We start from the raw sequence: 23,497 nt of genomic DNA on the forward strand, positions 1-23,497 counted from the left end.
ACACATTATTTTAATGTTTAGCTTGGTTGTTTTCAAAAACCCATAGTCCAATACTAACAAAAACAGCAGCCGACACAAATTGCCTCTTCAGCCAAAGTTTATAAATGTCCCGAAAAAATTATAGTAATTTCATAAGCTGTTTAGCTAGGTTGAGGCCAATAGTAAACAGTAGTCAATCCTAGGTTTTCAAGTGGCCGCTTTTCGCCAATCTTTAATTTAACGCAATTAAACCGCGACCTCTGCAGGCGGTTAATTGCAACAATATGCGGCCGTATTTGAACACTTAAGCCCCTCCAGGACGCGGCGTGGCGCTGCTGTTCCTCAGTTAGATGGTCACTAAAGAGGAAAAACACCAAAGGAGAAAAAACGAGTGAAAAGGAAGAAAGAAAGGCTACAGCGTAGGTTGTTGTTGTCACTGGCTGCCTCGTGCATCGGTTTGTCTGTCATCTGAAATCGTCAGTTCGGTGACGCAGCAGTCTTTAGCGAAATGGACCCGAGCACGACCATTCTGCGCGTGAAGAGGAAGAGGGGCACTGATCCGGCGGACGCGCTGCTGCTGGCCTGTAAACGGATCCGTCCGGAGGCCACGGCGGCTCAGCCCAGCGATGAAAGCGAGCCAGAACCACAGGAGCCCAAGATAGAGAACTCCGTGTTCAAGCTAGTGGCCACCGTGGTTTCACAGGTAACGACTGATTAGGCTGTCGTGTCGACAACTGACACCTGAAACGAGCTGCGCTGCGAGATATTGTATTGTTTTCGGTGGTTGGTGATGATGCGTAATGACGTCATGACATGCCAACGTGCCTGTCAAATAATATCGTTTTATGAGTGTTTTTATTTTGAGGCAGATGATATTTGGCGTTTAGCTAACTGAAGGTGTTTTACAATATCATTTGCCTTCCTCAAAGATTGTGACAGAATCAGAAGTGACAGTCTGAAATTACACCTTTATGTTCTTCATTGCCTGTTGCAGACAGTGATGTATGAATATGAAGAGACTAAGATTATATAAATACATTTCAGATGTTTGCTGAGGTTAAATCTGTCATAATTATTTGTTTCATTTAGATGTGAATGTTACTTTGTTGTTGCAATAGTTGCTGAGGCTATCAGGATATTGACAAAAAAAAAAGGCTTACTTTAAAAGACACAATAACAAAAAGAACTCAAGAGTATTGTGGATTACCTTATTGTATATTAAATTTCAAAGTAAACATGTTTCAAGCAAATTAAATTGCAAAAGGATTAGAAAATATTATAGGTAATGCTTTACAAAATGTCTCTTTAGTATAGCCTGACAGAATCTGTGAACATTTTGTGCTATTTCTGCAGAGAATTTAGTAAAAATCTTCAGATTTATGCTGAATGATTTTAGGAGTTTCATAACTAAACTTATATATGAAATCTACACATAATACATTTTTTATTTTTTATTTAATGTTTACAAGACAAATCCAATTAGATCCACTTATTTGGTAAATAAAGCAAGTCTCTCATGATAGATCAACTAAAATACTGAAAATATTTCTTTACAAACTCTATTGTTAAAAAATTATAAATGTTTTATTATTATTATTATTATTATATCATAATATTAGTTAAATTAATTTAAAAACTGAATAGCTATAAGTTTACATGCATTTACACAAGTAAAAAAAAAAAAAAAACGCTCAATGATGGGCTAAAAAACTGTCGAAATCTGCAGGTTTCTGCACCTGCAGATTCCGTGTAGGCCTGCTTATTAGTTACTTTTAGTTAATGCATTAACGTCAACAGTAAGGAATGGTTACATTTGAAGTTATTGGTTATAAAAAATATGTTTGAGCTGTATTAGTTATTAGGTCCATTAAGTTATACAGTTATGACTTTATTGATTTAATGATTTATCAAACCTTAACTAAGAAATGTACATTTAAGGTTAATAAGTAGTTTTCTTTGGTAATTCAATTAATGTAAACAAATGGAGCCTTACTGTAAAGTTTGAGGCGATAGGCATTTTTCAATCAGTATGTCAGGTATGTGATATTATTAACATGTAAAAATGCTTACAGTTGAAAATAAATCACCTAAAGCATTTGGTGCTTAGTCGTAAAAAAAGTGCAAACAGTCTGATTAGTCTTTGTCATTTTAAAAGTTTAAATGTGCTTTTGAAAGTTTGTTTGACTCTTCTAAAGCATAAAAATACCATAATATGTTTGCAGATATCTAAAAAAACATGCTAAGAGACATTCTTGTTTATCTGAAAAACAATGCTGAAGACAGAAATTCAGCTTTGAAGATGGGCATTCCGTGGTGGAACAGCTGCCTTTGTTTTGGTTCTTTTAACTCACCCAATGGCACTTTAGCCAAATAAATTTCAGCACCCAGGGTTGCCTTCATGGAAAACAGCATATTTGATTTATTCAGTCAATCAGGAAGGCTCTTAAAGCATTTGCCCACGACCAAAAATGCAACCGGTGGACAGTAGCAGCCCAGAAATGAGACACTGATTCAGAATTTCACATGAGGTAGTTATTATTTGGCAAATAATATAAATATTACAAACGTAAAACATTAGGTGAGCGGGTTACATCGTCCGTGTCCTAACAACACACTACATGATGAGATTTGCAGTGATAAGTTTTTGGCTGTTTGCACTAGATGAAACCCAACCGAAATTTTAATACAGCCATACAGAAGCACAAAATAGTGCACTTACTGCACTCCAACAAAATGGTATGGTTTATAATATGATTAATACAAATGAAACCTCTTTAACATTATTAAATGTAGATGCTAAATCACTGATATGTGTTGGCTTACGCAGAGTCAAAGTTCTAAAGTTATCTGCTGCTGCTTTCAGTAGTATGGCAATAAATGTCATATAAAATGCCATTCGAACTCACATTATTAGCATTTTACACTGAATAAAGTGCATGAGGTGTACCTGAGGTGATCATAGTTCATCCTGTTGTTCAGCTGCGAGAAATAGAAGCCGTCTCTAAAATTATAAATTTCAGGTGTTGGTTAGGACAAAAACTTCTTTTAATATGGCAAACATTTCGTGTGCTGTTGCTTTTGGTTTGAAAGGGGTTCAAATCAGCATTTCGGCTAGATAGTGAAGCACACTCCTGTTGGTGTCGTCAATCTGGCAACTTGCACTTGCATGTAGCTGTCAGAGGAGTCGAGTGAAAATCTGTTTTGATCCATGTGTGCAATACCCTTTTCAACCCCTGGGTGTCAAACTTGCATTCTGCCCCTTTAAATGACTAATAAGATGTCTTGCATGTTAATTGTGACTGACATTATTATATCATCAAGTGTTGTTTTGTTTAATTTTCACTGGCTGCTACAATCCTATTTTGGCCAATTGCCTTTACAGGATGCTCCAGTACAGCCACATGTCCGTGAGGCTCTTGCTCGTCCACGTTTGGCCCATCATGCTTTGCGGCCTTCACAAGGGAGCAGTCAGAGGATCATCGGTGATCTGCGCAGTGTCAAATGGAGCACCAGGCGAGAGGAACGCTATCGCATCCTGTCCAGCCACCGGGCTGGACTGCCGTCAGAGCCTGCTCCTGCTGGAGGAGGAGGAGGAGGAGAGGAGAATCATGACAGCCACACAGAGAGCCGTGACGGACTGCCTCTGGGAGAAGTGCAAGTGTTTGATATTCTGCATGAGGAGGAAGATGTCAAAGTGCCTGGCAAGGTAAAGCATGAACATGTTATTGGTTTATTTCAACAGAAAATGTGAGTATTGATGCACACAATTATGAGTATTGATAAAGGGTTAGTTCAGCTCAAAATTAAATATCTGTTATTAATTACTCACCCTCATGTCGTTCCATGTTTGAGACCTTCATTCTTCTTCAGAACACAAATTAATACATTTTAGATTAAATCTAAGAGCTATCCCAAGGCCCTGGTATACGTCAAACTAAATCCAAGTGTGAACTGAAAAGTCAGTATTACTAACAAAATGGAATTCTTTTTGAGCTCGTTCTAGCAGTTTGAAACCGCTAACCAAACCCAACTTTTGGAGGAGTTCATTTTAGCTCTTAAACACTTTAGAGTTTCCATTGGTCAGTTACGATCATGCAATCTGTTGGCATGTCCTGGAACTCCGCCTTCTTTGATCCACGAAGTTCAAACTGGGGAACAACATCCAACACTACACCATGTTAGCACCATAAATACACTAAAGAGTCAAGTAGCAGAGCTGGTACAGATGTATCCGCACCTGTATGGTTTCTCATGGAGAGATTTTAAGAGTCACACACTGGATGAGAAGAGCCACCACGTTGTGTCATGTCTTACTAAACACTTCCATTCATTATCTGTCTGCTGCAAGTAATAGAACAATGTAAAGATGCAGTATACCACTTTTCGTCTGATGTACGAAAACATTTTAGGAAACTGTTCTTCTCTCACAGCCTGCATTGTTGTGTTTAAGGGGCATGAAATATTTACAACCCTGCCTAATGCAGCATGGGGATGTGAGAGGTTTTTAAAAACTGTATATACCCTCACTATGTATCGTTAAATGTATACCATTTCAAACTTCTTTTTGCCCTCAAACAAAGAATGAAAAAGAACCTTGATTGAAATATACAGAGGCATTCATCTCTAATAGACATCAAGAGTCCCCAAGATGTGTAAAGTCTAGAAAAGCAACAAAAAACATTCCATGTGACTTCAGTTGTTCAGCTGTTATCATATGAAGCTCCAAGAACACTTGTGTGCTAAATAAGGATGCGAGAGCTCTCAGATGTCTGCTAACATATCTTAACTTCTGTTCCAAATATGAATTAAGGTAATAGGGGATTGAAATGACAGTATTTGAATTGGGTGAAGTAACCCTTTTTTCATATTCTTATTGCCAATTAGAACAAGTGTATTTAACTTGATAGATTAGTAGCCACCCTTCATTTGGACATTTTCTCAATTTCTTGAATTACCTATATTTTAAGTATATTTTACATTTTTGAAGCATATTAAATAAGCTTTTTGTCTACAATCCCTTTAATGTTCTATCCTTATATTTATGTTATAAAATTTTCTTTTTTTGTTGTTGTTGTTTTTTTTTCACCTTAGATGGTTGTGTCTGACCCGGAGACAATCCTGTGTAACTCTGTGAAGATGATCCGTGAGAAGCTGAGTGTTTCAGGCGCTGGACTTGGGACTGAACATCGAGAGAAAGAGGATGATTACGTGTATGATTTGTACTATCAGGAAACGGCCACACCAGGCTGGATCCAGGACATTCTGTCCGTCAGACCCTACTCGCAAGAGGGAGAGCTGGTTAGTAGTAGTGATATTTCAGAATTGTTCATATCTTGTTGTAGGTTTATTCTGATGTGGCTTTGATTTGGAGTTACTGTAGCGTTTTCCCCCGTTTTCATTTTAGATTTTTTAGTTGTGTGTTCTTTGTGTGTTTGTTTTAATCAGGGGTGTTCAAACTTGGTCCTGAAGGGCCAGTGTCCTGCATAGTTTAGCTTCAACTTCCTTCAACACACCTGCCTGGAGCTTTCTAGTATACATAGAAAGAGCTTGATTAGCTGGTTCAGGTGTGTTAAATTGGGGTTGGAACAAAAATATGCAGGGCACCAGCCCTCCAGGACCGAGTTTCTGCAGCCCTGGTTTAAATAATATAAATAAAAAGTTGTACTATTCAGATCATGTTTAATAGATTTTTTGGATTATAGGAGGGTTTTCTTTTAAGTTAGTGTTTTTTTTTGTACCAACTCAAACTTAAGTTAGTTGTCAAGTCAAAATAATTTTTTTTTTCTTGACATCATTTCAGAAATATTTCATTATGATCAGTTAGGGCTGCACAATATATCGTTTTAGCATCAATATTGCAATTTGTGCATCTGTAATAGTCACATCGCAGGATCTGTAATGTTGAATTGGGATTAAATTTGACAAGGACCTTTGATGGACCAATTTTTAAGACCTTTGATAGTATGAGCATAACACGGAAGTTTAAAGGCATTCAGGCACAAGGAGATATACCATTTAAAATTTCATTACAAAAAATGTATTGATTTATTTTTACAATGAAGATGCTATGCAGTCCTATTTTATATTTGATTAATTAATTTCTGTATCTGAATTCTTACCAAACAGAGCTATTAAAGTAATCTGTTGATATTGTATTCATATCGCAATATAGATCACAGAAAAACAAAACATCGCAATGTCAGATTTTTCCAATATCGTGCAGCCCTAGTACAAGTTAATGATTGATAGGGTTTGAACTAATTAACATTGATAATTGATATCTAATCAGATTATTTCTTTAATTTTATGAATGTCATCAGATTAATTAAGTGTAAAAAAAAAAGTTAACTGTGTTTCCTCCGAACAATTTGTAATTTGAAGTGTGTATATGTAAATATTTTTAAAATTAATTGTCCATTTCATAGTAGATTTTTTTCTGACTCGTTTTTACTTGAATCTGTTCACCAGTTAATTAGTCTTCTCTCTCTCTCTTTAAATGGACAGGTGCCTGACGAAGTAGCCTGGGAGGAAGAGGTGTATGAAGATGAGGATGATGAGAATGCAGAAGCCAACTGGAGGAATGACTACCCGGAGGAAAGCAGCGAGGGTGACAGTGAAGGAGAGGAGCGTTACGGAGGTCAGACATCCAAGCTGTTGTCATGTTTGGTTTTTAATCAGATAAAAAGTCTACATTTTTTGTTGTTGTTTTTTATTAAAGTGCAGTTTGCTGTTACTGGTCCTTAAGTAAAAAAAACACACACACACACACACACACACACACACACACACACACACACACACACACACACACACACACACAATCATTAATTAATAGTTAATGATGCAGAGAATAGAATTAAACAGCTGTGTGTGGACTGTCCTGTCACCAAATGCACTTCAATAATGTAACTAAAATCAGCATATTCCATGTCTTAATTCCATTTCTGTTTAGTTCGATTATGACCCTAATCAGATTAAATTTATCAAATCGCTGTTTACATGGTAGACTCTTAATCAGAGTATTGTTTTAATCATGTTAAAATCTGATTATTGGCATCCACAAATGTACTTATTGCCTCGTTTTATCACTTTAATTCAGAAAATACTGCTAGAAAATTAAAACTGTAGAACCCAACATTAATAGAATTAAAGTGTATATCCAGGTAAAATCCCGCTATAAAATGCTTTAAATGTAGGTCACACTTTACAATAAGGTTTCATTAGTTAATGTTTACTCTAACATTGATTAATAAATGCTGTTATCAGTTCTAGTTCAGCATTTATTCATGCCTAAAAAAACTAGTTAATGCACTTTGAGTTATGATGAACAACTGTATATTCATTAGGGGTGTGAACCTACACGGGTGTCACAGTTTGGTTCAACTGCAATTATTATGCCATTGATTCGGTTCAATTCGATATCTTGGTGCATTGACAATGCTTTCCATAAACAATTTGATATTTTACTTGGCAACAATTTTTGTATTAATTTATAATTTATATACATATATCTGACTGGTTGAATTAACGGACAAATTTGTATTAAACCAATATATGTACTGTACCTTTAATTTTACTTGCTCAAAATACATGCACAGAACAACATGAGCATTAACAGCAGATAAACAAATGTGAAAATTACCGTTTGCTTTGAGCATTGTTGAGCGAGTTCTTAAATGCCTATGATTGGTCACGAGCTCCACAGAAAAGGCTGCGAGTTAACACGGCTCTGACGCTGTTCAGCAAACAGTGACACGGACACGGCGAAGCAGTAGGTAGTGCTGTCGCCTCACAGCAAGAAGGTCGCTGGTTCGAGCCTCGGCTCAGTTGGTGTTTCTGTGTGGAGTTTGCATGTTCTCCCTGCATTTGCGTGGGTTTCCTCCGGGTGCTCCGGTTTCCCAGTCCAAAGATATGCGGTACAGGTGAATTGGGTAGGCTAAATTAAGTATGAGTATGAGTGTGTGTGTGTGTGTGAATGTTTCCCAGAGATGGGTTGCGGCTGGAAGGGCATCCGCTGCGTAAAAACTTGCTGGATAAGTTGGCGGTTCATTCTGCTGTGGCGACCCTGGATTAATAAAAGGACCAAGCCGACAAGAAAATGAATGAATGACAGGGACACTGATGTTAAAAGAACTATCAACTAAGGTCATACTCGCATTATGCTATTCAAACTGGTTCACTTGGCCAGCCCTGGTCCGGTTGGAAGAGGTGTGCCAAAGCGCGGTTCACTTAGGCTCAGGCGCGGTACGCTTGTAGTGTAAGAGCTCGAGACTGAAGACGAGACGTAACTTTTACGGGACTGTTTCATATGAACTTATTAATAATTCTTACTATTCAATAGGGTTGTAACGGTATGAATTTTTCACTGTATGATAATCGTCTAAAACAATACCACGCTTTGACGGTTTCGCGGTATACGGTATGTTACAAATGTTACAAAATAATAGAACAGTGAAGCAAATTTGACTTTTTCCAAATAATATATTTTTAGTTACTATAAACAACACCACTTACAATGAACAAATAAAAATAAAAAAAATTATAAATAATGTGTCAAAGTCCAAATAAACATGGTGCAAATCCTCAGTAAAAAATAGATATAAATATTTACTATACTATAAATAGTTACATAACGAAACTAGATTCAATATGGAACATCCTTAGGTTTTATGTGCCAGCATGGATATGGTTGTCTATCGATATGGATTTGGATTTGGTTGTCTGCAATGCAGACAAACAGCTGCACCTTCATTTGCGTCTTTTGAAAACAGCAAGAGCAGCAGTTCGTCTTTGCTGTGTCACTGTTTTGTCATGTTTCTGTGCTGCTGTGCATGCAAAAGTACTTAGTATGAGAATTATTTCATGAAAAACTTTTTTTTTTTTGCGTTTTATTTAGCCGCGCATAAATGTATGCCTATCTCTCATTCCGTGTTGTTCAAAAAGCTTGGTCCACAAACAAAAGCGAAACCTATGCTTATTGGTTGTGATATAGCGAGTTTGAACCAATCTGGGCATGGAGGAGGGATAATGCATCAATGTATCATGTCTGATTTGTCCGGAGACACAGTGACGAGCGTTTCTTTGTCAAATCAGCGTTGTCAAATTTTGATGACGTAACCGCACTGATTCCGGAGCCTCTGAAAGTCCGCGAATATTATGTGATACAGCACTAGAAAGCTGAGATTCTATTCTTTATGCCAATCTTTGAATTGTATGAATCGGATCAGCGGATCAAAAGTTATTAAACATTTAAGAGCAATACTTATTTTTAGCCGTGGGCGGCTGTCTCGGTCTTTAAGGGTTAAAACCGTTGATATGCAATTGTTCATGGTATGATAATCGTGCACGTTCAAATCGTGGTAAACCGTCATACCGGTATATTGTTACAACCCTACTATTCAATGAACTCAAACTTTCGTGAATTATTAAAGACGCAAACCCCTCACTGCATTACAGCTGCACCTTCAGCAAACCTCATAATTCCTGCAGAATTATGGTTGTATATGAGTGTCAAGAGTGGCTGATATTTTCGGCGAAACATTTGACTGGGTGTCACCGCATCCCAAAGGACTAATACAATATAACTAGAGAAATCTCCACTGTACTGAGCAAAAGTGCTTACTGAACAGCGCATCATCGATGACGGAAGCGTGCCCAGGCCTGAATGTAATGTGAGTGCGGGCCGTCGGGGGAGATGGGAGGGGAGGACAAGCGTGCTTCGGCCCGGTTCAAGGCAACTGTACATAGTCTATAATGGATTAGGACGTACTCGCACTGTGTCATGGTGGAGAAAACTCACTTGTGTCTGGATCCACACGTAACGTTATTGTTGTAACAGCCGAGATGAGATAAAACGTTACCTCCCAAACATGCCAGCAGGTCAAAGGGGCCACTGAGAGAATTTTTTTCTAGCTGGGTTCTGATGCTCTTCCATGTCGGTAAAACACTGTCCAGCAAACTCGCAAGCAGTGAATTGTGCACAGTCATCAGCTTTTTAAGTAGTCGGAGTGTTTTAATTACTTGCAGTCTCCTTCCTAGCCATAGTAAGTTTGTGCCATTTGACGTGATAAATGACGTACATAATAACCGGATGTGATTCATTGCTGAACCGATACCTAATTGTTCAAGTCTGCATCACAGTTCATCAAAGAAACAATAAATTTAGACACCCTTTTGACACCCCTTATTTTCATTAACAATGAACAAAACATTCATTACAGTATTTATTCATGTTAGTTTAATACTTTAATGCAGTCTTATTGTAAAGTATTACCATAATGAGTATTGTAATTCAAATCTAGACACGCGTTGACTGTTTTAAACGTGTATTTTTCTTGTTTTCTTTATGAACACACTTTATGAACTGCTAATAATTCAAAAATCTCAAAACTGGATTAACAATTAAGCACATTTTAAAATGCTGCTTTTTTTCATTCAAATCCCAATGTCTTCTGTTCAATTCTGTTCTGTTTTCGGGCGCAGGCTGCTGGAGCGAGGAGCACTCGTACAGCAGGAGGAGCTGGGAATGCTACAGGCGGGACATGATAGATGAGTTGGAGAATGACAAAGATGAGGATGATGAAGAGCGAGAGTATAATGATTCTGACTGAGCGCCTCTGTGTGTGGTCAAGAGCATGAGAGAGCGAGAGAGAGGCCCTTTTTACTGACGTGTGTTGAGTGAAGCTGTATGTTCTTTTGTCTAAGTGAATGTATGTAGTAGCCCATGTGCGTGTTCTTGTGTGGGTTGCTTTGACTTGCGCGCTAGTGAGATGAGCGATTTACTATTTGCGATATTTTGCGATTGTTTGATGTGAAGATAGTATGGAGAGAAAATGGTGATATTTTGAGTTTGTGTACGTGTGGGGTGATTTGTGTTGTCAGTTATGTGTGTAGTGTTTATACGTTCCCCGAGAGCAAGGGGTGAAAAAACAAAATACTGTAAATATGTAGATGTGTATAAAAAAAAATAAAGGATTCAGAATTAAACTGGAAGTCTTGTGAATAGTTGAATTTATTCAGGTAGAAAAAAAAATATTGATATTCTTTCAAATAAATTAAAAAACACTTGTGTAGAAAGGCAAATAACAAAAGCTGTTCAGAGTGTTTTGTGGTACAAGGTAAACATTTCAAAGAGTCAACTCTTTTAGTCACGTCTGGACATTCCTCCTGAGCTTACCAGGATATTTACCTGACGTATTGCTTATTTGGTTGATGTACATTTAAATTGTTTATAGATTATAATATAGATTTATAGAATGAGCATTCATGACACTTGTTAATGGGAAATATGAAATCATATGGATGATTTAATTTTGTCATGAAAATTCTAAAACCATCTGATGTTAACAGAATTTGAAATGACTGAAAATAAAATTAACTTCAACAATGGATGCTTAAATATTTATCCATTACACAATAATTGATTTTTTTTTTTCTGTTGAACACGAAAGAAGCTATTTTGAAGAATGTTAAACTTTTAATTTCTGTAGAACTTTCTATAGAGTGTGGCTGTTGATGTCTAGGGGTTTTCGACCATATTCAAAATATCTTTTGTGTTCAATGAAAGATCGAAACTTGTAGAAGTTGGGATCCATTTGAGGCTGTAAATGAGTAAACTTTAATATTTGGATGAACTAACCCATAAATAACACCACAAATGTCTCCGGCTTATCTGGCGCAACTTTCTCATTCTTTTCTAGCCTCTTCAACATGACGTTCAGGAGCATAGTAGCAGACTTCAACGTTTTAATCCATACAACCACCTTCCCTATTAAATCCAGTTAAGGCATATGGGCAATTAAAGAGAACTGACCTGCTGAAAAAACCCAACATATGCTGATTTGGTAGGTTTTGACCCTTGGCTGCTGGTTTAAGCTGGTTCCTGTTGGTTGTAAGCTGGTTTACTTTGGTTCTTTGCTGTTCAGGGAAAACTCCACTTTTTTATTTACATAAATAGGCTCATTTCACAAGACATATACAGTTAAACTCTTGAGTTTTATCATGTTTGAATCCTGTAAGCTGATCTCTAGGTCCAATGGCAGCATTTTAGCTTAGCTTAGCATAGATCATTGAATCAGATTAGACCATTAGCATCTTGTTTAAAAAATGACCTTTTTTGATTTTTCCTATTTATTACGTTTAATTTATTTATTAATTTATTTCCTATTACGTGGTGTACTGAGACCAACATAGATGAAAAGATGCTGTTTTCTAGGTTGATATGGCTTTGAACTATACTCTCATTCTGCCGTGAACTTTTCTGCCAAACCAAGGCTGCTGCAGGAGCAACGATATTACAGAATGCCTGAAAATAGTCCCCAGCTAAGTAACTTTCAATGTGAATAGCAAACGCTCCCTGTGCAAGCATGTAGTCATATTGATAAGCTAATTTTCAGGTGTTGTGTAATATTGTTGGTCATAAGCTGGTTTAATTTGGTTCTTTGCTGGTCTGGAAACACTCCACTTTTTTATCAAATAAATAGGCTCATTTTACAAATCCTCTAGAGTTAAACAATTGAGGTTTACCATTTTTTTAATCCAGTCAGCTGATTTCCAGGTCTAATCGGAGCACTTTAAGCTTAGCTTAGCATAGATAATTGAATCAGATTAGACCATTAGCATCCAAAGATTTTTTTAAATATTTTTCCTATTTAAAGCTCGGCTCTTCTGTAGTTACATCATGTACTAGGACCGACGGAAATATTACGCAATGCCTGAAAATAGTCCCAAGCTAAGTAACTTCCAACGTGAAGAGCACACGCTCAATATGCAAGCATGTAGTCATATTGATTAGCTGATTTTCAGGTGTTGTGTAATATTGCACCTAATGTAGCCATGGTACAGTAGCAGTTCCTTGACTATTACGCCGGAATGGTAGTATAGTTCCTTGTCAAATTGACCTAGAAAATAGTAATTATTCATTTTAAGTAAGTCTTAGAACACAATATAACCTAAGAGTCAAGCTTTAAACAGTAAAGTGATTAAAACACTTTTTTTAAGAGCAAGATGCTAATGGTCTAACTCGATACAATAATCTATGCTAAGCTAAGCTAAAAGTGCTCCCACCAGACTTAAAGATTGGCTGAATGGATTAAAAATTAGAAATTTAGTAAAACTCAACTGTTTAACTCTAGAAAGTTTTTAAAAAGTGGTGTGCTCCTTTGAGACTAGGACAAGGCAAAGAACTAACTTAAACCAGCAGGCAAGTGTCAATTTTTTAACTAGCACATGTTTCATTTTTCAGCAGGGAGAAAATAATTTTAAATACTACACATGAATCAACACTTTCATGAGGAAAATAAAATAAAATCTCTTTTGTTTAAAAAAAAAGGATACATTTTAAGTTTAAAATGAATTTCTAAATAAAACTGTTAGATAAAAAGAAAGTAAATGTAACGCAAACACATACGTCTAATTCTCGGCCATGTTCATAATGGCGCACACAAACCACTGCATCCTGTTCATGTCCCTGATTCTCTAATAGTACACAGACGATGTTTGCATCTCAGTACCATTAAGAACCAGAGCTGTAAAACGGCCTTCATTTTCATGCCATTTGGTCCTAAGGACGTATTCCTGAAACCGCAGTGCACTGTGACCTTAACGGAAACCTTTTGTAATAAACAAAAACATGAACCCAACATGGTGCCTTAAGGAGTGCATCAGTGTCTTTAAAGGTGTGGAAGAACTTTTTCCCTTATCTCCAGGTGTTGGTTTCCTCTTCTTGAACCAGAGAAGTGTCCTAATCAACAGTGTCCATCTCGGTGAGCACACAAAAGCAGGTGAACTGGGTGAAACGGGTGATGGCACCTGCGGGACAGAGACATGTTTAAAAAAAAAATGACCACTAACATTTTTAGGTCACACTTTATTTTGATGAGGAAAAAGCACATACCACAAATTTGCTTTAAATTAAATAGTTTAGGCTTGTCATTTGCAGTTAATGTAGTTTATAGCGAATGCAACTATAATTTCTGTTGGTTTTATACTGACATTTGCCATTTCTTTTTTGTTTTGAATGCTGTTTAATTTAAATAATGAGTGAGGAATTAAATTACTTGCATGTTTATGTTGTATATGTTGGTGTGTTTTCTCCAAACAATGTGGTTTTGATTTATACATGTGATATTTTCTGGAAAATGCGGTAATTAAATGCTTACTAAAAGATTCAGAGTTAAAGTAACATTGCTTTTTTTGAAAAAATATATACATTTTACAAGTCCCCTTGAGGTAAACAGTTGAGATGTACCATTTTTTAATCCATTAGGCCAATCTCCAGGGGCCTCATGTATGAAGATTTGCGTTGAATTAATACCAAAACATTGCGTACGAACGAAGCTATCAATTTGCGTACGCAGTAAAAAAAAAAAAAACGTATGTATGAAATACTGAGCACGGGGAATCCCACGCATATTCTCTTTGTACATCCGAATGAACGTGAAACTGAGCCCACGTGCACGACCGCAAAACCCCTTCCTGCCTCATCCCCCATATAAATATGCTAATGACTCCACTTTGGCAAAACCAAACGAAAAAGCAAGCAAAAGAGAAACTTCACAGAATGTGAATTGGAGGTGCTGGAGGTAGACTGGAAGAAAACTGTTATTTTCAAGTTTGACCTCTGGAATTAATAACAAGAGAAAGGGAAAAAAATAGAGTGGGAGAGTTTGACGGACGTGGTTAACGCCATAGGGTCTGAACATCGCACTGTGAAAGAATTAAAAAAGAAATGGTCCGATGTTAAGAGGAGTTAAGAGTTAAGGTGCGGGTTAAGAGGGGAACAGCAGCACACCGTCAAAGTGTGGACCGAACAGGCGGGGAAACAGGGGATGCTGAACTAACACCCTTTAAGGAAAGAGTTGCCTCAATTGTGGGCGACACTTTACTGTCTGGAGTAGTATCCGTGTCTATGGGAAACACAGATGTATTAGAGGAACACTTTGTTAGTGGCGGTATAGCAGCACCCCTCCGCTCTCAAGGCAGCGTCACTGGCATTTCAACTGCTCGCTGACTGAGTGCGAGAATGGGCATCTTTGTATCTGCGCTCTTGGTCAGTTTGTGGGTTGTTGAGGGAGGTTAACGTCCACGTCTTTAATGGATAACCACAGTCTCCTGATATGCAGTTAAATAGTTACACTTGATTAAATAAAATACTTTTTTTTTTTTAGCTGGAATAATATCTTTAAATATGTCACTCACCAAGAAGCCACCCATCGTGCATTTGTGAGGATGAATAAATCAAGGCTTGACCAAGGCCACCTTGCCACAATATTGTAAAAATTTGCAAATGCTTTTATATGTTCTAAATCACATTATTAGTAAAAGAAAATGTTGTGTCAATTAAACCCATTTTATCAATTAGAAATTAATAGCAATGTTTTTCACATGTGTTGGTGCGATACATTGTAGTGTGCAATTGAACATAATTGCCTCTAAGAGTTGCCAATGGAAATAAAACAAACACACACACAAGAAATACACGTACGCCAGACATGAAGTTGGCGCAGACCAAGGCACATTCTCACGTTCATTTCATCATTAGTAAATCCAAATGCGAGCGTGAAACCTGCCGTACGCAAAGTTTTTGTGCGTCCTCAGAGTTGATGCATGAGGCCCCAGGTCTGGCGGGAGCTTATTTAGCTTAGCTTAGCATAGATAATTAAATCGGATTAGACCATTAGCATCTCGCTCAAGATTGACCAAAAAGTTTCAAAAATGTACTGTTTAAAGCTTGGATTCAGTAGTTACATTGTTCAAGATTGTTTCACATTGTTCAAGAAGTGTAAATGCTGTGTGTGACAAGTGAATGCTACTATAATTCAGGTTGGTTTTAATCAGTTAAAACAGAGGTAAACAGTTGAGATTTACCATTTTTAAATCCATTCAGCCAATCTCAAAGTCTGGCGGGAGCTCTTTTAGCTTAGTTTAGCATAGATAATTGAATCTGATTAGACCATTAGCATCACGCTGAAAAATCACCAGAGTTTAAATTTTTTCCCTATTTTTAAAGCTTTAATTATGTAGTAATGTTGTGTACTAAGACCAAAAAATTCAAAGTTACTGTGTTCTAGGCTAAAATGGCTAGGAACTATACTCTCAAATCAGCTTACTTCCGTCATTAAAACCAACTTGACCACCTGCTTGCACAGAGAGTGTGCCTTGCAAACAAGCAGACATTTGTTAGTGATGATTCCGACTTTAGTGCAGATCCTGAACCATATCTACTTGAACCAGAATAAGCTGAAGTTAGCTGATTTCCAGCCACCGAGTAATATCAATGCATTGTAAAATGGTGCCTACGTTAAAAAAGTGGAGTGTTCATTTTAAGGCAGCAGTACTTACTCAGTAGTTTAGTGATAATCGGTGGCCGCTTGGACTCTGGAAGGTGGATGCCTAAGAAGTAAACTGGCACACCGGAGAGGGCAATAGCAATTCCAATGAGTGAGTTGAGTGTGTCAGAATAAAGTGGAACCGCCACCAGGAACACAACACACAAGCAGAAGATGATGGGGTACACCAGACTCAGCTGTGTGGATGCAGAAAGAAAGAAAAAAGGACAACAAGCGTTTAGCTCATACAATGTCACATTTAAAATTTGCAATTCAATTTAAAGGCATATATTCAAAAAATGACATTTGCTGTTTGATCAAACAACTTATTTAAATTGAGTTAAACAACAAAACAACACCATTCTTGAGGTTTAGGTCACAACTTATTAGTTTTTGCAAATTTAAGTGGATTGAATGTAAAACACTTAAGTTAACTTAATTCCTTCATGTTGTTCAAACAAAACCAATGTTTTTTTTACAGTGTAGTTCAGCAAAAAATTGAAAACTCAGTCACGGTGATGTAGCGATTCACCCGACTCACGATTCAATAGGATTCACGATACTAATCTCACGATTTAGTCACGATTTCTGAACAAATTTAAGGTGAAGACCCCCTTTTTTTCTTAAATACTGCACATTTTTTGCAAAATATAATATATTTTCTGCCATAACTAAATTGCTATCATTTTATTTTAATTTTTAAAGCGGGAGCTCTTTTAACTTAGCTTAGCATAAATAATAGAATATGATTGGACCATTAGCATTTAGTTCAAAAATGAACAAAGAGTTTTCAAAAATATTCCTTTTTTTTTTTAAGTTTTATCTCTTGTAGTTACACTAGTTACCTACAAATTAAGGTGAAGAGCTCTTTCATTTTTTTTCTTAAATGCTGCACATTTTTTGCAAAATTTATTTTCTGCCTTAACTAAATAAAAAATTAATTAATTAAAAAAAACAACTTCAACTTAGCTTAGCATAGATAATTGAATCTGATTAGACCATTAGCATCTCGCTCAAAGATGACATTTTTGCAAAATATAATATTGACATTCATATTGACATTCCAACATTCTTAATATTACCTTGTTTTGTTTTCAACAGAAGTGAGAAACTCATAAATGTTTGAGCTACTTGAGTCCAAGCAAATAGTGGCGATCACTTTAAGGTGTAAACTCAGCAGCATATTTTAAATCTTTGTTTCTTTCTGTTTTTTTTTAAAGCATTTATTCTTTGTATGTGAATCATTGCTCATCAGCTAGTTATTTACAACATTCCGAATTTGCGCTCAGTAATTTTTTTCTTATTGCTAACAGAAGCTGTATTGATTAAAAGTGCAGTAAAACAGTAATACTATGAAATAGTATCAGAATTTAAAAGTATACTTTTTTTATAATGGTTATATTTTAATTATATATCAGAAATTTCAGCATTACGCTCGCTTCCAGTGTTACATGACCCTACAGTGTTAAAAACGATTTGATTTTTAGTGAAAATAGTGATGATAGTAACCAATAATAATAATAATAATAATAATAATAATAATAAGTTAAAAAATCATTTGATTAATTGAAGATGTTCTTGCTGAATAAAAGCACTAATTCTACATAATATGAAATTAACCACAAAAACTGCATGGTATTTAAGAGTGTAGATGTTTGCAACAGATTAATGAATTTAAGATATGCAGTTTTACATGTTATTATTAAAAGCTATGCATTTTATTTTATCTACAGTAGTCAATATTTAAAATGGATCAAAGCCTTTCACCAAGGTTGTCATAAAAATATTGAACAACACCCATTCCTTCTGTTAGGAGAAGAAGAAAAAAAATGTAATCTACCTCAAAATGTTGACTACAGGATATACCTTTACTTGATTACCTTCAGTGGTCGGGGTCTATCGGGCTCCTTCCAGCGAAGGTAGATCTGTCCGGCGATAGACAGACCAACGAAAAACCAGTAACTGAAGCTGTAATAATTAATCAGCTGGAAAACATCCTCCACTGTAAGGTAAATGAGAGCCATGGCACACTGCAGACAGAAAACACAACGTAAGACACCAGATCCACTAGATGGAGACAGAAAACATCAAATATACAAGACTAGTTTATTAGATGGCAATAAAATGACATTCAGAAAGCTACATTTAAAAAAAATAAAAAGAAAATATGTAAATTGTCATTAAATGAAGAAAGGAAAGATGCATTAGGAGTTATACAGTGTAGCTGAAATATACTTGCATTGAAAAGCAGAGCAGGAACTGGTGTGAATCTCTCAATGTGGATCATAGACAGAGCATCTGGAAGATGACCTTCTCGAGCTCCCACGAAAAACAACCTGCAGCAGCCAGAGACACATTTAAATAAACAGCAGGTCTATAATGACCCAATTAGGGTTATTTTAACCAACTTAAGCCATGAAAACTGAAGGTCATTACTTCAAATAACAACTAAAAATCAATTATTAAAAACAAAGATATATTCCTTAACACTTTTTTAACAAAAAGTTTTATTGAGGAAAACGAGATCAGTTTTAACACCATTTGTTTATTAGAAATTCCTCTATACTAGTAGTTTTTTTTTATTTTATTATAAAATGTCAGTATCTTAGGCCATCTTCATGGCAAGAAAACTGAAGTATCAAACAAAAGTAAAACAAGCAAATAGAAATTGCACATATTACAATTAAACAAAGTAACAAAAAAAGAAGAAAAAAAAAGAAATAAAAAAACAAAAAAAATTTTGTATAATTATTATTAAAATCTTACTGATGTCCCTGAGTGAGCATACTTCATAACAGTTTTCTACCCAGGACAGTGCATTGATGTTTATGCTCATGTAAAGGGTGGTCTTGCAGGATTTACATCAAGTATGATCTACAAGTAAACACCAATTTAATATATATATATATATATATATATATATATATATATATATATATATATATATATATATATATATATATATATATATATATATATATTATTTTTTTTTTTTTTTTTTTTAAGGAGATTAAAAGTTTTTTTGATTATTCAATAATTTACTCTTCGAGCCACATTGAGACCTCACTATCTCTGTAACTGAACATTATAGAGTCTTAATATGCAAGTTACTAAAAGAAAGGTTTGTTATGAACCAATAGAGCTACCATGTTCAGTGTATAAGAAAACATAATGATGCTGATATCTTTCTAAAGTCACTTTACTTCATGTACACTAAATTAGTTTCAAATCTCAAGTGAAAGGTTACTTCGAACTCCCTTTAAAATAATGAATTACTCAGTAATTGTAGCCTACAGTATATGCATGTTATTACTATACAAGTTTGTCTTTCTTTAGAAAAAAAATAAACAAAAACAAATATGGAATATTATACTGATGATGTCAAACAACAATTCCCAATACTAAAATAACAAACCTAAGCACAGTACTGAGAAAGCAAACTATCAAATGCATAATTGCAATCGAATCTAACACAATTGAACACATAATTGCACACACACACACAAAAAAAAAAACACACAAATATCAATGTACAGTTCATTTTAGTTCAAATATTTTGCAAGGGATATTTAACCAAGCAAGACAATTTTTACAGTATTTCTTATGATAAACTTTCTAATTTCTTTTAGTTTTCCTGGAATGGCTGGAAAGCAGTTTTGTTTTTTGACCCAAATTTTACACTGTTAACAAACTAATTAACCTAGCCAAGCATTTAAATTGCATGTTAAACTGAATACTAGCATCTTGCAAAACAACAAAAAAAATTTATGTATGGCCACCATGGCAATTACAAAAGAAACTAGTTATTATAAATTAGTTATTAAAACGTTTAAGTTTAAAAATATTTTCTAGATTAAATAGCACCAAGGAAGTATTTTAAAAGATATGTAATATATGAAAAGGGCTAATAATGTTGACTTAAACTCTATATAAAAAAACTTGAACAAATATGTGCTACAAATATGACATCTCAAATGATCTGAATTCCCATCAGCCCTGCATAAACTCCCAAAAAATTCCCAACCCTCCTCAGATCCCATTATCTTATGCAGGGAGTAGTGACAGCACCCCCACATGGTCATTACCACAAAGCATCTCCAGATGGTGTAAGAAACTGAGCAGCTCCCTATAAAAACCACAGGAGCTGAACTAAGCTTTGTTCCTGCACCCTGAGGTTAACTGCAGTCGTTAGGAATAAACTTGAGAAACAAAGCAGAGGTTCGAGTGGAATAATAAAACCATAAAGTCAGTGAATTGTACAGGGCCATATTCAAAACGAGTAACACCAGCATAACTACTCAATTGTGCTGTAGCTATGTGGTCAATGGTGACGTTTTCAAATCAAGTATCAGAGTTCTGACAGACCTGGATGCAGCGATGATAGAAGAATTAAGACCTCCGTAACAGGATAAAGCAACCGCAATGGGGATGGTCCAACTCATTACTCCCAGGGTGTGATCTGCAAACGTCTGTGAAATGTTTTAGAAACATTAGCGACTTAAGAAAGATACATTTATCAAATCAAAATGTAAAAAGTGTTGGGGACAGTTACTTTTGAAAGTAGTGCATTACAATATTGAGTTACTTCCCCCAAAAAGCAACTAATTGTGTTACGTATAGTTACTTTTAATGAAAAGTTATGCGTTTAATTACTTTCGAATTACTTTTGTGTTACTTTACCTTACCAGGCTGAGGTCTTTCAGAACTTTTTAGAGAAGCTCTGCATTTTACAACCACCTATATAACCTACACCTTCATTTTCCTTTAAAAAATGTAGGATAAAATTATATACTGAGAACTTACTGAACCCAGAGCTATGCATGTTGTATATACAGATTAATGAAAGCATGTAAAGTTATGTGTTTGCTACTTTTGAATGTTTTGTGTTACTAGTGAAGTAAATTCACTGTCCATTGAGATGGAGACTTCAATAAAGTCTAAGAGTACTACCATAACATAAGTTATAAGGCAAAAACTGATTTTAAACCTTAAAATGTTTAATAACAAAATGAACAGCAAGACTATAAAAAAAATCCACAAATCAAAATAAATATTCAAGTTATTTACATTGAGTAAATTGCTTCACATGGCCTTAAAAAATGTGTAAATCACTTCCCAAAAGAGAAAAAAAAATCATAGTGGCTTTTACAGTAGACAGTAGCTGTGTTTCCATCCACCCATTTGATGCGCAATTTTGAAAATGAGCACATACATTTACACATACATTTAAAATATAAAATGTATGTGTATAACTGAGGATAAACTTTTTATTTGATAAGAAAAGATGCACATAAACTACAATATAAACACTTTTACTGAACAGATTGCATTATGCAAATTAAAATATGTCATGTGATTTTGTTATAAGAGATCATGTGATGGAAAAAGAAATGTGTGTGAGTGGATTAACTAGCAGGCTGAGCGGCTTGTAAAACATCTGAAATGTTGTTTTGGTCATTCGAAAATGCCTTAAACATTTCAGTATTAGTGTTATTATATTGTTAATAAATCGTTTGTTTAAACCAGAGGGAACCGGTCGAAATAGTTCATTAAATTGAACAGAGTTGTTGTGAAGCGGTTTTTGTCTTTAGTAAGTACTTAATTACTTATTTTTAACATAAAGGATACCCCCTCTGACTCAAAATAAACCAATATCCTGAGTTATTCAGTTACTAGAACAGTAGAATGACACATCTGCTGTAAAAAAAGACCTGCTGATGAGTGTAAGCTGACTGTCTGTTCTCTTGCAGCACACTATTTCGCTGAGTGTGTGATTTAACCTGACTAAGGTCATTGTTATTCCACAATATGTTATTTGAAAGCCAATTAAGCAAAGTAAAAAGTAACTCATGTTACATTTTTTTTTCAAAAGTAACTTAGATAATGTTACTTATTTTTAAAAGTAATGCGTTACTTGACTCATTACTTTGGAAAAGTAATATTATCATGTAACTCGCGTTACTTATAACATGTCAACCCCAACACTGAAAATGAAAAATGGCCACTTTAGAGAGACAAATTTCAACATGTTATGGACACTTTTCACTTCCACTTCCAACAACAGACAGTAGATCATGACAGAAGTGTACAGTAGCCAATTAAAGCCTGTTACTGCTAAATTAAGGTATGATGTGTGGACGTATTTTATGTTTAAAAGGCAAATATGGTAAAGACAAAAACACTTGCTACCCATGTAAATAATCATACCAATGCCTGACGAGAGCGGTGCCATGTGACTTCACTAAAAACAAAAGAACGCACTATATAATCTTTATATTTGGAAGAGCTCATCCCTATGCCGTAATCCCTGCGATGGGTTTACCCTCGGAAATAATGGCTTTAAAGGTAATGAGAGGGGTCTGGATGCAGACTTGCTGGAGTTGCAAGGTGAGCTGCATGCAATGTGTTTTAATGTACACACCAAACCCCACCACCAGATATGCAGTCTCAGCTTGCAAATCCAAGTATGCTTCTAGATACTATTTAAGTTAATAGGGAATAAGGATGAGCCCGTCTGAATGGAACGCAGAGAGACTCCAAACAACCTCACTGCGCAAAGGATCATAGGGGCTCCAAGTGTCCATCAGTTGTATACTTTTGAAATCCACCATTTCAAGTGGGCCTTTGAAGTGGCCAGTTTTGAGCCATTGGCTTGGAATGACTCTTCAATATGGTGGCCATGACTGTCCTTCGTTCCAAAGTGTCTTTCGGGTGCGATATACTGTATCCAGTTTGGAACGCACTGTCTGTCTACACTAGATGCAGCAATGTTTGGACACAATGAACATTCTGTCATCATTTGCGCATTCTCCAGTTGTTACAAACTTGTCCAACATTATTCAGAACATCTTGTTTTGTGTTCAACAGAAAAAAAGAAATTCATAAATGTTTAAAACAACTTGAGAGTGAGCAAATGATGAAGATTTTTTTAAAAACTTTTTTTTTAAAAAGATTTCTAATAGAGGTCTAAAAGACATCTAATTATAGTCGTCTTGGCTCAAAGGCTAAATTTGGGCTGTCAGTGAAAATCTAATAGACGTCTAAGAATAGGCCAAAACTAGTCTAGTCATCAAATAAACAAAAATTAATGACTACTATACATATTAAGTCGGTCTAATCTATCTATTTGATGACTAGTCTAGCTTTGAACTATTCTTAGATGTCTATTAGATTTTCACTGACAAATTTTC

General features: G+C 35.6%; 2 protein-coding genes across 3 annotated transcripts in view; one reads left to right on the forward strand and one right to left on the reverse strand.

The window, feature by feature from the left end:
* Window positions 1-336: 336 nt before the first annotated feature.
* On the forward strand, window positions 337-10,971 carry slc7a6os (solute carrier family 7 member 6 opposite strand). Its single transcript, NM_001007344.2, has 5 exons — window positions 337-682; window positions 3,362-3,685; window positions 5,071-5,277; window positions 6,484-6,616; window positions 10,462-10,971. The coding sequence occupies exons 1-5, from the start codon at window positions 488-490 to the stop codon at window positions 10,587-10,589; spliced, it is 987 nt and encodes a 328-aa protein (NP_001007345.2). The 5' UTR covers window positions 337-487; the 3' UTR covers window positions 10,590-10,971.
* A 1-nt stretch (window position 10,972) lies between these two features.
* Window positions 10,973-23,497, reverse strand: part of slc7a6 (solute carrier family 7 member 6) — a 25,665-nt gene continuing 13,140 nt past the window's right edge. Inside the window, exons 6-10 of one of the 2 annotated variants that reach the window (XM_005166394.5) lie at window positions 20,673-20,776; window positions 18,547-18,643; window positions 18,188-18,337; window positions 16,321-16,504; window positions 10,973-13,788 (exon numbers count right to left, since the gene is read on the reverse strand). In XM_005166394.5, the coding sequence (XP_005166451.1) occupies window positions 13,721-13,788; window positions 16,321-16,504; window positions 18,188-18,337; window positions 18,547-18,643; window positions 20,673-20,776 (603 nt within the window). In that variant the 3' untranslated portion in view covers window positions 10,973-13,720. 2 annotated transcript variants of the gene reach the window in all.

This window comes from Danio rerio, chromosome 7, assembly GCF_049306965.1.
Source record: "Danio rerio strain Tuebingen ecotype United States chromosome 7, GRCz12tu, whole genome shotgun sequence".
In the NCBI taxonomy this organism is placed as follows: Eukaryota; Metazoa; Chordata; class Actinopteri; order Cypriniformes; family Danionidae; genus Danio; species Danio rerio.

Coding starts and splice junctions, on each gene's coding strand:
- slc7a6os (NM_001007344.2), top strand. CDS start 488: ATGGACCCGAGCACGACCATTCTGCGCGTGAAGAGGAAGAGGGGCACT. Junction 3,686..5,070: donor ATGTCAAAGTGCCTGGCAAG/GTAAAGCATGAA, acceptor TTTTCACCTTAG/ATGGTTGTGTCTGACCCGGA. Junction 6,617..10,461: donor AGGAGAGGAGCGTTACGGAG/GTCAGACATCCA, acceptor TTTCGGGCGCAG/GCTGCTGGAGCGAGGAGCAC.